An 18,708-nucleotide genomic window follows, 5' to 3' on the forward strand; every position below is an offset into this window, starting at 1 on the left:
TTCTGTGGAGTGAAATGATGTGGTCATTTAGGTTGCAGGTTGTAGTGTGGGGTTGTGTGCTGCAGACATTTCTCAGAGAAAGTGCCTGCTGTTGTGCATACACACCTTAAACTCTGAACAGACTAGATGCAGCCTGCTTCTAAGTTTCAAAGCTCATGTACAGAGGGCTTTTCAGACTGTTAATTAATTGAGGTCCCACACAAAGCTACATGGAAGAGTGAGTTAAATGTACTGGAATCAAACTGAATTAAGATTGTTGTTCAGTCACCCAGTGGTGTCCGACTCTTGCGACCCCATGGACTGCAGCACTCCAGGACTCCCTGTCCCTCACTATCTCCTGAAGTTTGCCCAAGTTGTTGTACATTGCATCCGTGATGCCATTCAGCCATTTCATTCTCTGATGCCCTCTTCTCCTTCTGCCCTCAATCTTTCCCAGCATCAGGGACTTTTCCAATGAATCGGCTGTTTGCATCAGATGACCAGAATACTGGAGCTTCAGCTCTAAAGAGTATTCAGGGTTGATTTCCCTTAAGATTGACTAGCTTGATCTCCTTGCTGTCCAAGGGACTTTCAGGAGTCTTCTCCAGCACCAGTTTGAAGACATCAATTCTTTGGCATTCTGCCTTCTTTATGGTCCAGTTCTCAAAGCCATATGTGACCACTGGGAAAACCATAGCCTTGACTCTACAGACCTTTGTTGGCAGAGTAATGTCTCTGCTTTTCAAAACACTGTCTAGGTTTGTCATAGCTTTCCTGTGAAGAAGCAAACATCTTCTGATTTCATGGCTGCAGTCACCATCCACAGTGATTGTGAAGTCCAAGAAGAAGAAATCTGTCACTACTTCACCTTTTCCCCTTCTATTTGCCATGCGGTAATGGGGCTGGATGCCATGATCTTAATTTTTTTCAATATTTAGCTTTAAACCAGCCTTTTCACTCTCCTCCTTCACCCTCATCAAGAGGCTCTTTAGTTCCTGTTTGCTTTCTGCCATTCGAGTGGTATCATCCACATATCTCAGTTGTTGATGTTTCTCCCGCCTATCTTGATTCCAGCTTGTAACTCATCCAGCCCGGTATTTCTCATGATGTGCTCAGAGTATAGACTAAACAAACAAGATCACAGTAGACAGCCCTGTCATACTCCTTTCTCAGTCTTGAACCAGTCAACCAGGGTTGTAACTGTTGCTTCTTGACCTGCATACTGGATTCTCAGGAGACAGATAAGGTGGTCTGGTATTCCCATCTCTTTAACAGCTTTCCACAGTTTGTTATGATCTGCAAAGTTAAAATACACTGAATTAAAATGTATTAGAACTGAGAATTAAGTCAAATCTCAGACGCTGCCTGCTGCAGAAGTTATCATAGGTATGGAAATGTTGACCTCTTGCCTTTGTTTAATTCCTAAATTTCACCTGGCTCAATGATTTGTCATAATAAATGATTTCTCTCTATATATTGGTATATTAATATCAATTAATATAAGTGGTAATTATTTGTCACTGTACTGAATTCTCTTTGAGAAAAGTGTTATTGTCCCCATCTTTTAAAAAAAATTCTCATTTAAGGCTGGTTGTAATATGATCTTTAGTTAAAAGAGCTCCCTGTTATTATTTCAGTTCAGTTCAGTTCAGTTCAGTCGCTCCGTCGTGTCCGACTCTTTGTGACCCCCATGAACCGCAGCATGCCAGGCCTCCCTGTCCATCACCAACTCCCGGAGTTTACCCAAACTCATGTCCATCGAGTTGGTGATGCCATCCAGCTATCTCTTTCGTCCCCTTCTCCTCCTGCCCCCAATCCCTCCCAGCATCAGGGTCTTAGGATGTCACAATTTAATGATTTTTTTTAAGGTTTATTTATTTTGGCAGCCCGGGATCATCATTGCTGTGTGCAGGCTTCCTCTAGCTGCGGTGAGTGGGGGCTCCTCTCCTCCTGGCACGCAGGTTTGTCACTGCAGTGCCTTCTCGTGTTGCGGAGCATGGCCTCTCGGGCGGCGGGCTTCAGTAGTTGTGGCTATCAGGCTCTAGAGCGCTGACTTAGTAGTTAATGGCTCACTGACTTAGTTGCTTTGAGGCATGTGGGATCTTCCCGGACCAGGGGTCAAAACCATGTCACCTGCATTAATTAGCAGGTGAATTCTTAACCACTAGGCCACTGAGGAAGCCCTAACGATAGTTTTAAAGAGAAATTTCTCTATGAATGTAGAATGTAGAGATTTTCTGTAGTTTACAGATGTTTCTAGAAGGAATAGCTCCTACAGTAATGATTTTAATAATAGTAACTCATTATACATGTAGAGAGAGACACCATTTATTATGTGAAATTATTGTGCTACACTCTGTGGAATATTCAAAGACAAAAATGTACATGGGTATTATCCTCAAAGATCGTTTGGTCCGGTAGGAAAGGTGACTATGTAATCACATAAGTGTGGTACAGACTAGAAAGCGTTAGGTGCACATTGAACAGTAATGGTTAAAGTTGTATGGGAACTAAATTTTGATGTCACAAGAAAGGCTATGTGTATATATGTGTGTGTGTGTGTGTGTGTGTGTGGTATGTATATAGATATGTGGTACATATCTATATACATATGGTATGATGTTTTCTTTATTATTTGTAAGAAGCTTTTAAATAACCTGGTTTTGACTCTTGGCAACACTCTGGTATGGTAGCAAGGTAAGATTAGCCCCATATAACAAATGAGGACACTGCCGCTCAGGATCCTGCTCCCTTAATTGCTGACTTAGTGTTTCTCTATTTTCTCTCCACTGTGTTGGATAATGTTTAAAATGGACTGTATGGGTAGAAAAGCAATTGGTATAATTTCCTGGAAGAACCCACAGGCTGGCAGACACTGTAGTAATGACTTGATTAATGAACTCTTGAGGAACGAAGCTCCATGAATGAGGTTTGCCCAGGTAGATACTGGGAGTGAAAGGAGGCTGCAGCCCAGGCAAAGCTGTGGGAGCTCCCCATTGAAGCTGCAGATGCCAGGCTTCCTGTTGCAGGAGTGACTGAGAGGTGGGGGACGATGGATCCCGGAATGCACCCTTATGCTTTTAATAAGGTTTTCATGTTCGTTACATAAAGTACATCCCCTTCCTCCATTCTCTGCTCCACCTCATTAACAACAGTTTCCCTGATTTGTATTCAGTGCTACCCACCATTAGGTTACAAGTTTGTTGAAGAGAGAAGCTGTGTCTGGCCCCTTACCCAAGCTGAGCTATACTGTTAAATACCTTTTGGAGCTTATCCATATTAGTCAGCTTTCTGAAGCACCATAGTTACATTCCTTGTGGACAATCTTTTGATGCTAACATCATGGTATTGTTTCTGACCAGAAGAATATGGATGGAAATGCTTGATAATTTTCTTGTTTCTTGTATCTCGTTTATAACCTTGTGTTCTTAGTCCTTTTGTAAATGAAGCTCCTAAACTCATTTCCTTGTAAACTCAGTCTCTACTTGGAGTCCACTGTCCTTCATGTTTTACATTCCATCCTTTTCTCTTTCACTCTCCACCTCTCCCATTTGTTAGAAGCTTTCTCCTTTTCCTGGTACCAGGAAGAATTCGGTGATAAGTAGAGAGAGGACTCAAATGTTTAAAACATCTTCACACTAGACCACCGTTTGCACAAAGCCACTGCTCAGCATAGCAGCTTTTTTAGTTGGTTACTATAGAGACAAATGACATAAGATGGAGTCACGCTTGACAGAAGTAATCTAGGCAAGTAATCTTCCTGAGATTGGAGACCTTATACACGGGGTTGTTTAGAAAAGGTAGAAGGCTAGAAAGGATAGGAAGGGGAAAGGTTTCACAAATGAACTAATAGGTGATTAATTGGTAGATTTTATCAGTAGAATTTGTGCTTGTTAAGGCCTTGCATCCAGCATACATAGAATGTATCTCCATGTATCCCCAGTATGATTATACGGTGATTTTTTTTTTTTTTCCCTACCACTACAATATTGTAAAGTAATATACGGTGATTTTTTAAAAACTATTTACTTATTTATTTCGCTGCACCAGGTCTTCGTTGTAGCATGCGGAATCTTTGGTTGTGATATGTGAGATCCAGTTCCCTGACCAAGGATCGAATTCATGCCCTCACTACCCGCCATTTGCTCTCCTCCCACCTACATTGGGAGCACAGAGTCCTATCCACTGGACCAGCAGGATAGCCGCAGTGATCTTTTTAATAAAAACTATATTGCTATCAACATTTGTATACAAATTTCATTTTTCTGGGTATATACTTAAGAGTGGAGTTGTTAAGTCATACGATAACTCCTTATGAGGAACTACTAGACTGTTTTCCAAAGTATCTGCACTATTTTATGTTCCCACCAGCAATGTATAAGCTTTCCAATTCTCCACATTCCCACTAACACTTCTTATGTCTGTCTTTCTTTTTTTCCCTGTTATTTTGTCTTTCTGATTATAGCTATGGGTGATGTGCAAAGTGGTATCTCATTGTGGTTTTGATTTACATTTCTCTGATGGCTAAAGAGGAGTTGAACATTTTTCATTTGCTTGTTGGCCATTTGTATATCTACTGTAGAGAAATGTCTGTTCAGCTCTTTTGGCCATTTAAAAAAATTGGATTTTCTTTATTATTGGGTTGTGAGTTCTTTATATATTCTAAATACAAATCTCTTATCTGAGACTTATCAGAGACTTGTACTTACCAGGTTTGGAAAAATTTTCTCCCATCGTGTGAATTATCTTTTCATTTTCTTGTGAGTGTCTTTTGCACCACAAAAGCTTTTTGATAAAGTCCAGTGTGGTAGTGGCATAAATATATAAACCAATAGAACAGAATTGATTATCCAGAAATAAATCCATACATTTATGGTCAATTCATTTTTTATAAGGGTTCCAGAACAATTCATTAGGGGAAGAAATTGTCTCTTCAAAACTCCCTGCTGGGAAATTGGACATCCAAATGCAAAAATACAAGTTTGGACCCCTATTCACACAATATGCAAAAAATAATTTAAACTGAATCAAAGACTTAAATGTAAGGTGCTAAAAGTATAAAACTCTTAGAAGAAAACACATCAAAGGCATCAGTCTTTTGGCCTTTGATTAGGCAGTGTTTTTTTGAGAAATGATAAAAAAACACAAGCAGAAAAAGTCATTGGATGTACATGAGGTGTTTTTTCATTTATCTAAGGCATCTTTAATTTCTTTTAACAACATTCTGTACTTTTTACAGCATAAGTTTTATATACTTCTTTTGTTAAATTCACTTCTAAGTATTTTATTCTTTTTAATGCTATTATAAATGGAATTACTTTATTAGTTATATTTTCATATTCTTCACCTTGCAAGTATATAGACACAATTTATTTTTAAAATTTGAGTTTGTATCCTTCAACCTTGATGAACTCATTAGTTAGCTGTAATTTAATTGTAATTCTTAGGATTTTCTATCTGTAAGATCATGCCATCTGCACACAGGGATATTTTTACTGTTTCCTTTCCCTTCTGGATGCCTGTTATTTCATTTTTTGTCTAATTGCCCTTCCAAGAACCTCCAGTACAATGTTGAACAGAAGTAATGAGAGTGAACATCCCTGTCTTGTTTCTAATCTTTATACGAATACATTCAGTCTTACATCAAGAATGATGTTAGTTCCGGGTTTTTTGTAGATGTCCTTATCAGATTGAAGTTCTCTTCTGTTCCTGGTTTGAGCATTTTTTCATGAAGTATTGTTGAATTTTGTCAAATACTTTTTCTGCCTCTACTGATATGACCATATACTTTTTGTGCCTTATTCTGTTAATGTGAGAATATTATATTAATTGATTTCTAGATATTGTACTACCAATCTTGACTTCCAGAGATTTATCTCACTGGATCATGGTTGTATAGTCCTTTTTATATATTGTTGGATTTGGTTCTGTTGTTGAGGATTTTCGTATATATGTAGTCATAAGAAATATTGGTCTTTAATATTCTTGTGATGCTTTTGATTTTTGGTATGTAGGTAATACTGTTCTCATAGAACAAGTTAGGAAGTGTTTCCTCTTTTTCTGCTTGTAAAGAGTTTGTGAAGAATTCATACTAGATTCTTCTAGTGTTGAAGCCATCTGTGTGTGGGTTTTTCTTTGTGGGTAGTTTTTAAATTACTAATTCAATCCCTCCTTACTATGCATCTGTTCAGATTTTCTTTTTCTTCTTGAGTCAGTTTTGGTAGTGTCTATTTAGAAATTTGTTAATTTCACCTAAATTATCTGATTGGTTAACATAAAGTTATTTGTTGTTTCCCTTTGTAATCCTTTTTATTTCTGTAAAGTCATTGATGATGTCCCATCTTTGATTCCTGATTTTGATATAATTTTATTCCTCTCTTTTTGGCTTGGTCAGTGTAGCTAAAATGTATCAATTTTCGGATTCATGAATTTTTTTCTATTTTTATATTCCCTTTCAGTGATTTCTGTTAAGTATACATTACCTCCTTCCTTCTGCTAAATTTGGGTTTAGTTTGCTCTTCCTTTTTTCCAGTGTCTTAAGTTGGCAGCATAGATTTTTGACTTGAGATCTTTCTTCTTTTTAATGTGGACATTTATAGCTGTAAGTTACTTTGTAAACACTGCTTTAGCTGCATCCTATTAATAACTGTTATGTTGTGTCTTCATTTTCCTTCATCTCAGTTTTTTCTGATTTCTTGTTGTCCAGCCACCTATTCGTTGCATGAATACCTTTCTATGTTATCTCTGACAAGTGGACTTTCCACTTTTGCTTAAAGATTATTTTGATTTCTTACTTCACAAGGTAGCTCATTCCTTTTTAAACACTTGAGATTTCCAGCACTTCCCTGTAAAATTCTACGTATTGGTCTGTTAATTCTTTTGAAGTCACCCTAATTTAGTCTAATTGATCTTCCATAGGATAGTTCTTTAAGTACTTAATAATTACTTTGTCTTCTCTAAATCTTTGTTTCTGGCTAACCAGCAAACCTTTGCTACAAACTGTTCTTTCAGTGGCATTATTTTCCATGTCCTTCATTATTTGTTTACTTTTTTTTAGTATTTCTTTTAAAATTTGATATCTCAAAGTAGATATTAATACTGTACATCAGGAGCCAGCAACTTTTTTTCTGTAAAGGTCTAGGTATAAATATTTTAGATTTTTGAAGGTCATTCAGTGTCTGTCATAATTATTTGACTCTGCCATTGTAGTGTGAAAGCAGCCATAGACAGTATGTAAATGATGAACGTGACTGTGTTCCAAAAACCTATTTTTGCAAAAACAGGTGGTTGGGCCAGATCTTGCCCACAGATCATAGTTTGCTGACTCCTCTCTGGATATTATCTAACCAGTGCAGAACTTGGTGTGATTTTATCTTCATTTTTAAATGCTAGTCTTGCCTTAATGCATTTTTTAGATAGTATTGAAATATTCTGAGGGAAAGTTGGATATAATTTTCATTTATGCTCCTCTAAGGTAAAGTGGGGACTTCCCTAATGGCTCATACAGTAAAGAATCTGTCCACAGTGCGGGAGACCCGGGTTTGATCCCTGGGTTGAGAAGATCCCCTGGAGAAGGGAATGGCAACCCACTCCAGTATCCTTGGCTGGAGAATCCCATGGACAGAGGAGCCTGGCAGGCTACAGTCCATGGGGTTGTGAAGAGTCGGACACAACTGAGTGATTTAGCACGTCCACACACACACACACACACATAGGTAAGGTGGTTTGTTTCCTTTACTTTTTTCAGCAGTTTTTTTCTTTACCTTTGATTTTCTAAAGTTTAAGTCATATGCCTAGGTATAGTTTTGTTTAGTGTTTTTCCTGCTTTATAGTCGCTGATTTTTTTTGGATCCATAGTGTGGTGTCTGACATTAGAGAATTTTTCATTATTGCTTCAAATGTTGCTTCTGTAATTTCTCTCTTTCTTATAATATTCCCATTGTATCCATTACATGTATGTTACACATTCTTTAGCTGTTCCATACTTCTTGGATATTCTGTTCTGTTATTTTCCAAATTTTTTCCTTTACTTTTCAGTTTTAGAAATTTCTGTTGACTATCTCTGGGTCAGGGAGATCCCCTGGAGTAGGAAATGGCAACCCACTCCTGTATTCTTACCTGGAAAATTCCATGACCATAGGAGCCTGGCAGGCTACAGTCCATGAGGTTGCAAAGAGTCAGACAAGACTGAGTGTGCACACACACACACACATAAGGTCCTTCTTGTTCTCAGAGGTTTTTTCCTTAGCCATGTCCCTTCTACAAATGAGCCCATCAAAGGCATTCTTCATCTCTAGTGATTTTGATATCTAGAATTTCACTTCCATTTTTTCTTAGACTTTTAACCTTTCTATTTACAATGTCAGAGACAAACTTGATGTTCAATGTGAGAGCTTAGTAGAGCTCCTGGAGGTAAAATTCACAAAAGTATGTGTACCCATGCCCTCCATGACTGGGTTCATAAGGAATTTTTAATTTTCAGAGTTAGTCTCATTGAATCTCCAGAAGTTTGTCAGTTCAGGGTTTTCTGTTCCAGCACTGGTGCCCATGGAAGCTTCTGCTCTGGGAAGTTCTCCATCTTTCCAATTTCGGGGGCAGTGGTTTGCCTCTTGACCTCATTCCTTTGATGGATCATAGAACAGTTGTTGATTTTTCAGTTCGCTTAGGTTTTCACTTATTAGAGTAGATTAGCAATTTCTAAGCCTCTTAGGTGCTGGGCCAGAAATTGGAGGAGCTCACATAGCTTTTTTCCCTATGTTTTCTTCCATAAGTTTTATATTTTTTTATTTAGGTCTTTCATTCATTATGAATTAATTTTTGTATTAAATATGAAGTATTGAGAAATACTGATTTCTTTTTGCATAAGGATATCCAGTTGTTACAGCACCATAGGTAAGGTGGTTTATTTCCCCTATGGCTTTTTTTCAAGATTTTTTTTCTTTACTTTTGATTTTCTAAAGTTTAAATTGTATGCTTGGGTATAGGTTCATTTAGTGTTTTCCTGTTTTTCTGCAGCACAAAGTGTTAGTAGCTTAGTCGTGTCTGACTCTTTGCAATCCTGTGGACTGTAGCCCACCAGGCTCCTCTGTCCATGGGCTTCTTCAGGCAAGAATACTGGAGTGAGTTGCCATTTCCTGCTCCAGGGGATCTTCCCAACCTAGGAATCAAACACCCGTCTCCTGCATTGCAGGCAGATTCTTTACCATCTGAGCCACCGGGGAGTTTCATTTAGTGTTTTTCTGTTTTTCTGTAACACAAGGATATCAGATTATCCTTCCTCCATCAAATTGCTTTTCCATTTTTATCAGAAATCACTTGACCATCCATTGTGGGGCTGTCTTTGGACTCTGTTCTGGTCCACTGTTCTGTGTATATCTTTTGTCCAGTACCGCACAGAACTGATTACTGCAGCTTTGTAATAAATCTGGAAATTGAGTCATGTGAGACTTCCTACTTAGTTTCTTGTTTGAGTCTTCTATTTTCTTCTCTATATAAATTTTAGAATCACCTTTTCAATTTCTATAACGAGAAAAACCCCACTGGAATTTTGTTTGGACTTACATTGGCTCTGTAGAGCAGTTTGGAGAAACATCTTAAAAGTATTGAGATTTTCATTCTATAAGGCCATCATCACCCTGATTCCAAAGCCAGGCAAAGACATCACATAAAAAGAAAATTATGGGCCAGTGTTACTGATGAATATAGACACAAAAATCCTCAACAAAATTCTAGCAAACGGAATCCAACAACACGTTAAAAGGATCATATACCATGATCAAGTCAGGTTTATCTAAGGAATGCAAAGATTCTTCAATATATGCAAAATCAATGTGATACACCATATTAACAAAAAATAAAGATCATGATAGTCTCAATAGATGTAGAAAAAACTTTAGACAAAATTCAAGACCCATTTATGATACAAACTCTCCAGAAAATTGGCACAGAAGGAACCTACCTCAACATAATAAAGCCTATATATCATAAACCCACAGCAAACATTATTCTCAATGGTGAAAAATTGAAAGCATTTCCCATAAGATCAGAAATAAGACAGGAGTGCCCACTCTTGACACTGTTGTTCAACATAGTTTTGGAAGTTCTAGCCACAGCAATTAGGGAAGAAAAAGAAATGAAAGGAACCCATGTTGGAAAAGAAGTAAAATTCTCACTGTTTGTAAATTACTTGATACTATAGAAAAAAGCCGTAAAGATTCTATCAGAAAGTTACTAGAGCTAATCAGTGAATTTAATAAAGTCACAAAATACAAAATCAATACACAGAAATCCCTTGCATTCGTATGCATTAACAATGAAAAATCACAAAGAGAAATTAAGGAATCAATCACATTCACCATTGCAACAAAAAGAGTAAAATACCTAGAAATAAACCTAAGGAGACAAAAGAGAACTATATACAAAAAAGAAATGAGAGATATATACAAAAAACTGTAAGACACTGTAAGAAAACTATAAGACGCTGATGAAAGAAACCAAAAACAATATAAACAGATAGATTATACCATGTTCTTAGATCAGAAGAATCAGTGTTGTGAAAATGATTCCATATTGGAATCACACTACTACCCAAAGCCATTTATAGATTCAGTGCAACCCCTATCAAATTATCAATGGCATTTTCCACAGAACTAGAACAAAAAATTTCTGTGGAAACACAAAAGACCCCAAATAGCCAAAGCAACTTGAGAAAGAAGAATGGAGCTGGAGGAATCAACCTTCCTGACCTCAGATTACACCACAAAACCACAGTCATTAAGACAGTCATACTGCTGGCACAAAAACAGAAATATAGACCAATGGAACGAGACAGAAAGCCCAGAGATAAAGCCACACACCTGTGGGCACCTTATCTTTGACAAAGGAGGCAGTGATACACAATGGAGAAAGACACCCTCTTCAATAAGTAGTGCTGGAAAAACTGGACAGCTCCAAGTAAAAGAATGAAATTAAAAACACTTGCTAACACCATACATAAGGATAAGCTCAAAATGGATTAAAGACCTAAGTATAAGACCAGGAACTACAAAACTCCTTTTAGAGGAAAGCATAGACAGAACACTGACATAAATCACAGCAAGATTTATGACCCACCTCCTAGAGTAATGGAAACAAAAACAAAAATAAATGGGACTTAATTAAAATTAAGAGCTTTTGCACAGCAAAGGAAATCATAAACAAGATGAAAAGACAGCTCTCGGAATGGGAGAAATTAATTGTAAATGAAGCAACTGACAAAGGCTTCATCTCCAAAATGTATAAGCAGCTCATACAGCTCAATATCAGAAAAACAAACAACCCAGTCAAACACTGGACAGAAGACTTAAACAGGCATTTCTCCAAAGAAGACATACAGATGACCAACAAACCCTTGAAAAAATGCACAACATCACTTATTAGAGAAATATAAATCAAAACTACAATGAGGTATCACCTCACACCAGTCAGAATGGCCATCATCAAAAAATCTACAAACAATAAATGCTGGCGAGGATGTGGAGGAAAGGGAACCGTCTTGCACTGTTGGTGGGAACGTAAATTGATATAGCCACCATGAAGAACAGTATGGCGATTTCTTTAAAAACTAGGACTAAAACTACCATAAGATCCAACAACCCACTACTGGGCATACACCCTGAGAAAACCATATTTGGGGTAGGAGGGAGGTTCAGGAGGGAGGGGACATTTGCTTTAATTCGCTGGCAAGAACCTCCAGTATGCTTTTAAATAAGTGATGAGAGCAAATCTCCATGCCATGTTCTGATCTTGGGGGCAAGGGTTGGGCTGGGGTAAACATTCAGTATGTTAGCTGTAGGATTTTTTATAAATACTCTTTATTTTTTATAAATACTCTTTATCAGGCTGAAGAAATTACCTCTGTTCCTTTGTTTCTGAGCACTTTTTTAAAAAATTATGAACAATTGTTGAGTTTTATCAAATTTTTTTTTCTGTATCATTGAGGTTGTTGTTTGCTTTTTCTTCCTTAGTTTGTCAAAAAATTGCAATGATTAATAGTTGAATGTTGCGTTAGCCTTGCATTCTCAAGATAAACTTCACTTAGTTATGATTTGTTATCATTTTATATATCCTTTTATTTGCTTTTATTTTTTAAGGGTTTTTTGCGTCTGTGTTAATGAGGGATACTGATGTGTAGTTTTAGTGTATCTTTATCTGTTTTTAGTAATCATGATAATGCCGGCTTCATTAAATGAGTTAGGAAGTGTTCCTTGTTTCTCTATATTTTCGAAAGTTTTGTGTAGAATCGGTATTATTTCTTTCATAAATGTATGGTAGGATTCACCCTGAAGTCATCTCAGCCTGTATGTTGCACCATTTTTAACTACAGAGTCAGTTTTCAAAGTAGATACAGGATTTTGCAAGATATCTATTCCTTTTTAGATAAACTTTGTCATTTTGTGTATTTCAGAGAATGTGACTATTTCGTCTAAGTTAGAACATAGAGTTGTTCACTGTATTTTCTTATTATTAATGTCCTTAGTGTCTATAAATGATGTCCCCTCTTTCATTCCTGATATTTATAACTGTGTCTTCTATTTATAGCTTTTCTTCTTTTCCCTCCATCAGTCTAGCCAGAGGTTTATTCATTTTTATCAACAATAATTATTATAATTACTCACTGTGTATCTTACACCTTTTAGAAAGCTTTATTTGTATTCTATTTGAATATCCAAGAATCTTTAAGTAATATTTTCTATCATTATCCTTTTTTTTATTGATAAGTAAACTGAGGCCTGGATAAATAATATACCCTTTTTTTGTAGATAAGTAAACTGAGACCTCAGACATACTGCAAGTTCTAGACCACTGCAGTAAAGCAAATCTACAGGAAATTTTTTGGGTTCCCAATTCATATCAAAGTTATATTTATATTATAATGTAGTCTATTAGGTATACAGTAGCGTTACATGTGAAAAAACATACATACTTAACTAAAAAGTACTTTATTGCTAAAACATGCAGATCGCCATCTGAGTAAGTCATGATCGTGAGTAAGTCGTGATCTTTTTGCTGGTGGAGGCTCTTGTCTTGATGTTGATGGCTGCTGCCTGATCAGAGTGGTGGTGCTGAAGGTGCGGGGGCTGTGCCAATGTCTAAATAAGACAGTAATGAAGTTTGCCGCACCAGTTGGCTCTTCCTTTCACCAGTGATTTTTCTGTAGCAGGCAATAATATCTGCCCACAGTAGAGCTTCGTTCAAATTGGAGTCAATCCTCTCAAATCCTGCTGCTGTTTTATCAACTAAGTCTGTGTAATATTCTAAATCCTTTGTTGTTCTTTCAGTAATCTTCATAGCATCTTCAGCAGTAGATTCCATCCCAAGAAACCACTCTCTTTGCCCATCATAAGAAGCAACTCTTCATAAAGTTTTATCATAAGATTGTAGCAATTCAGGCACATCTCCAGGCTCTGCTTCTAATTGTAGTTTTCTTACTATTTCCACCACATCTACAGTTACAATCATAACAGCAAAGATCACTGATCACACATCACCATAAGAAATGTAATAATCATGAAAAAGTTTATAGGATATAAGCTTCATAGTTATAAGACATGCTTTCCAAATAAAAGCTAACATCGCTTGCTCATTTCCTTAGGTCTGACGGTAACTGCTGTGAAAGACTCAGGAGAGTGGAATTTGGAGGCGGGAGCACTGGTCCTTGCAGATGCCGGCCTCTGCTGTATCGATGAATTTAATAGCCTTAAAGAGCATGACAGAACTAGTATACACGAAGCAATGGAGCAGCAAACCATTAGTGTTGCTAAGGCTGGGTAAGTGTTTCTTTTCTCTAGAATTTATGGGAATGGTGAGATTAGTTCGTATATGATTATGGGAAAATGTGAACCACATTGAACTACAAGGTATATGTTTGGTCCTGTAAGAGATTTATCAGTTAACAGCCACGTTAGTTTTCCCGTGGAGATATGTAAAAAAGTAAAGACGAGCTTTGACAAAAAGGAAGGGACCACTATAAATGTAAATTGACTTAATTCTTGGAGGGTACCTATGAAGAACTTTCAATGCAGCATTCAACTCATTCTCTCTTTCAATAATTGTGTGTCTGTCTGCTCTGGGCACAGTACTATGTTAAGAATTTTGAAAAGTTCAAAAAGGAGGGAAGAAACTGTAATTTCTGCTTTTGATGGCATTCTCCTTATATATCCAAATGAAAGATTTATCACAGCATATGGAAAACTAATAATGTATATTAGCATAAGATGAAATACCTACTATGACTCACAAGGAGGCTCAGAGGTTGAGGTATGTAAGCCCCTGACTGCACGTGACCAATGAGGAGGAAAATAGGCAGGTTCAGATAGGAATCCATTTGCCTAGGCCCTGAGGTGGTTGTAGGAAACATATCTGGCTACAAAGGCTGACCATCAAGCAGGCTGCCAGGTCATCCAAGCAAAGAACAGAGCCAGAACCATCTCAGCCCTATTAGAGATGTGAGGCCAGCTGCCCAGGCAGAGAGGGCCGGCGGCACAGTCTTCAAACAGTAGTGGGTACTTGGGAGCCAGACAGACACTGGTGGGTAGGGATTCTGTGAAACCGATTCATATACACTCACAAAAAAGGAAAGGGGAAGGGCGGCAAGAGAAAGATATGCCCAGAAGAAAAAGATTCAGGAAAAAGCTAGGCAGAACCGTTATGAGATCAATTCGCTTCATTCAGTGAATGATCATTCAGAGCCTGCCGTTTGCCGGGCACTGGGCTAGACACTGAGAAGCACAGAGATGACCACAACACCGTCCTTGAGGTGCTCACTGTCTTGTTGGGAAGGGTGGAAGAGCAGCAAAGGGATAAGTCCGTAATGAAGGTGCTATAAGAGAGAGACTGTAGAAGAATTATTGTTTCTAAACTCTTTATCAGGGAAATTCGAGATAGAGTTTACTAAGTGTCTTCAAGGCTCCTTTCTTTTCTCATTATGCCTCTCTTTAGTTCGCATGTTTGCTGGTTGATGGAATCTGTGGTTTGTTTTGATATGCCTTTTCCAAAGGCAATCTGGCACATTTTGAAAGATTCCTGTAGACTGCCAGGCTTCTCTGTCCGTGGAATTCTCCAGGCAAGAATACTGGAGTGGGTTGCCATTCCCTTCTCTAGGGGATCTTCCCGCCCCAGGGTTTGAACCCAGGTCTCCCTCATTACAGGCAGATTCTTTACCATCTGAGCCACCAGGGAAGCCCCAGTTAACCCTTACCATCAGGGAAAATTGGGACAAGTGCTATGAAGCTGTTTTACAAAGGGAGAAAATTAGCAGTGCTCTAGGATAGGCCACAGAAAACAATCTGTGGAAGAGAAAGTGTTTCATTAACCACTCCTACTGCCTTACCCTCTGCTAAGTGTGAATTAGTGTGAACTTTTTGTGCTATCTTCATGAGTATGTTGTAAGTTCTTGTAACTCAATAGTGCCCCCACAGATTGGACAGTCTTGTCACAAGCAGAACTACTTCATGCACCGGGACAGTGCTTTTCACACTATTTGTGGTGACGGGCCAGTTTTATGGTTTATTTTTCAGTCTATCACAGAATAATATTTTTATAAAACGCAATAAAATTATTTTTGCAGAGACATACAAAACATAAGCCTAAGTTCTTCTTCCACTTGGCCTATGGAAAGCTGTATCACTCTGCTCTTAACGAGAAAAATCCAGATAGCCCACAAAACTCGTGACTTTCCAACCATACCTGAGAGCTGATTTACAAGGAAATCATGGAAACTCAATTCCAAAATGGGATAAGCCCCCGCTAGGAGAGCTGAGGCACACAGACTGATCACCTTTGACAGAGCAGGAGAGAAACTGGTGGCGGCCATAGAAGCAAATAAGAAGAAATAGCTACAAAATTTTAAATTTCCTGAAGTCCAAGTTTGGGATAGCGTATCAATTTAGAATAACTCTGGACCCCAAGCCAAGGGGCGTTCTCACGTGTAAGCTGTTCTCCACAGGACTCCACAGATGCTCCCAGGAAACACCGAACAGGGCAGAGACTGCAGAGACCCTCCCCTTTGCTCATCACTCAGCAGGCCTGCTTGGTGCCGGGGACTAGGCATGGAGCCCTGCTGTTGACCCAGGCACACCTCTCATATAAACCAAAGCCTTTAAGTCACTGAGGCCGGGGCAACGGACCCTCTCATCGCCGGGGCCCCTGGAGGAGGGCTAGAAGCAAAAACCCCTTCTGCCTCGGGAGGAGTTTAGAGAATCTTCCTTCCTTCACTCAAAGGAACCGGGCAAAAAGATGCTGCTTTGGGGAGAAGGGCAGAAGCATAAGCCATTTTCTCCTTAAGGGGAGGGCAGGCAGATCTCTCGGGTCCAGGATTCTTATCCAGTACAAAGCAGAGATGTGTACCACTCGGAGGATTCTCACCTAGTACACAGCAGGGAGGTCTGACCACTGGGAAAGGAGAGAAAGACCCCGTCTGCTCGAGAAGCATCACAGATACATGGCAGGGTTGAGCTGCCGCGGTGGGACAGACAGGAGGCCTTACCACTGTCCCGCCTGTCCCCTCCGAGAGCAGGTACACAGCGCCTGCAAAGACCCGGAGACCGGGAAGCAGCTGGCCTCCAAGTAAGTCTAACACCAGTAACGAGCAGTAGCAGTCTGCCGCTGGGGAGGGGGCTCGTCCCCAGTGAGGAAGTGAGGAAAGAGACCCCTCTGGTGCAGATGTGCAGTGACTCCTGGAAGCGGAAAGCAGAGCTCAGAGAATAATCTTCCAGGTTTGCACCACAGCCTCCACGGTAAGCAGAGTAATAACTGCAGTAATTCAACAGCAAAAGAACTGGAAGTCTGTGGTGCGCTGAGGGCGAAGATCGTAACTGCAGCGCCAGTGCGCAGACCAGCTGTGCCAGCCTTACACCATACATGGAGTGGTGTGGCATTATTCAAGGGTGGGCCACAATCAATTAAAGATGTAAACACTAGAGCAACCACTAGAAAATAAAAGAGATGAAAACTAAAACTAATGAGTGAGTTGTAGAGATGAAATGACATCATAAATAATTCAAAAGAAGACGGGGGGGGGGGGGAGAAGAAAAAGGGAACCAAGAATAGATGAGACAAAGCAAATTAGCAAGATGATAGATTGACTTATTTATTTACTTGGATTGCATCAAAATTTTAAACTTCTGAGTATGAAAGGATGCAACAGAGTGAAAAGTTAACATGTTGAGTTGGAGAAAATATTTGCAAATCTGAAAAGGAGTTAATAACCAGAATATATAAAGAATTCCTACAACTCAGCAGCACAAACCAATCAAGTTAAAAACTGGACAAAGGACTTGAATACACATTTAGCCAAAGATGATATATACATGGCCGGCAAGCACATGAAAAGATGCTCAGCATCATTGATCATTAGGAAAATGCAAGTCAAACACAATGAAATATCACTGTACAAATGTTTAGATGGCAATCGTAAAAAACACAAAAACACAGAAAAGGACAAGTGTTAGTGAGGGTGGGGAGCAATTGGAACCCTTGTGGATTATGGAAATATGAAATATATTATAGAATGGTGTAGCTACTATGGAAAATGGTTTTGTAATTCATTTTCAATTTTGCAAGATAAAATTCCAAAGACTTGTCACACAACAGTGTGAATGTATTTAACACTATTGAATGTACCCTTAGAAATGGTTAAGATGGTGAATTTTATGATTTGCATTTTTTACCACAATAAAATGTAATATACAAATTTAAAAAAATACAACCTGTTCAGATTGTTATACAACCATTTATGTACTTTTTAAAAAGAGTTTTCTAGCCAATATCATCAAGGTTAGGGCGAGAAGACACCTACAACTGTCCAAAATTATTTTATTTCATTTGTATATAAAGGCGTTCACGGGGTACCTTGTGTTTATGAACTCAGTGGAGTCTCCAAACTAGTTTCAGAATTAACTACACCAACGCCATTGTCGAAAACACCAACCACAAAGAAAGTAAGTAATATTCAGGCCTTCTTTGTGGTCTTTTTGAGTTTAGAATATATTCCACTATGGTTATGTGTGATCAGGGTACATGTTCAAAAGTTAGTTGAGTTCTTTTCTTTGTGTGGTCACATTGCTGATTTGATATACAGTTAGGAAATGTGTTTTTAAACCTATGTTTGCATTCACTTTTAGAGTTTGCCTCCTTCATTCTTTTTAGTTTAATTTTGTTTTCTGAATTTGTAAAATATATTTCAAAAATCGAAACTATTATATCACCACCAGGGATATATATCACCACCACTATTATACCACCAGGGAACTCCCTGGTGGTCCAGTGGCTAGAACTTGGTGCTTCTGTTGCATGAGGGATAGATTTGATCCCTGGTCAGGGAGCTAAGATCCCACATGCCTTGAGATGCAGTCAGAAACAAAACTTTTATATCAAAGAGGTTACGCTCATATCCCTACCTCTTCCATTCTGTTTTCTCCTGTCCCTTACATAAACCTTTTGCACTGGTTTCTGATTTATCCTTTCTTTTTTTTTTTTTTGCAAAAAGAAGCAAAAACATATATCTGTGCACATGCGCATCTCCCCTCTTCTTATGCAAAACATGTCATAATATAAATGTGCTTTGGCACTGCTTTAGTGAGCATTATTATATGTGGTGTTCTTATTATCGTCTCTCTCATATTTTTTAAGAAATTCTGCAATTTTAGTTTATACATCCCCTTTCTCTCAAGATTTGTTTTAAACAGTTTT

General features: G+C 38.4%; 1 protein-coding gene across 13 annotated transcripts in view; it reads left to right on the forward strand.

The window, feature by feature from the left end:
- MCM9 (minichromosome maintenance 9 homologous recombination repair factor) overlaps positions 1-18,708 on the forward strand; it is a 104,713-nt gene that overhangs the window by 40,016 nt on the left and 45,989 nt on the right. For 11 of the 13 annotated variants that reach the window (XR_006264020.1, XR_006264019.1, XR_006264021.1 and 8 more), the window contains exon 8: positions 13,613-13,787. Coding sequence is in view for 6 of the 13 variants with exons in the window: in XM_043439704.1 (XP_043295639.1) it covers positions 13,613-13,787 (175 nt within the window). In the remaining 7 variants the exon portion in view is untranslated. Of the gene's footprint in view, positions 1-4,029; positions 4,221-13,612; positions 13,788-17,853; positions 17,958-18,708 lie in introns of those variants that run through there. The other 2 variants (XR_006264024.1, XM_043439708.1) reach the window with 2 other exon arrangements.

This window comes from Cervus canadensis, chromosome 20, assembly GCF_019320065.1.
Source record: "Cervus canadensis isolate Bull #8, Minnesota chromosome 20, ASM1932006v1, whole genome shotgun sequence".
In the NCBI taxonomy this organism is placed as follows: Eukaryota; Metazoa; Chordata; class Mammalia; order Artiodactyla; family Cervidae; genus Cervus; species Cervus canadensis.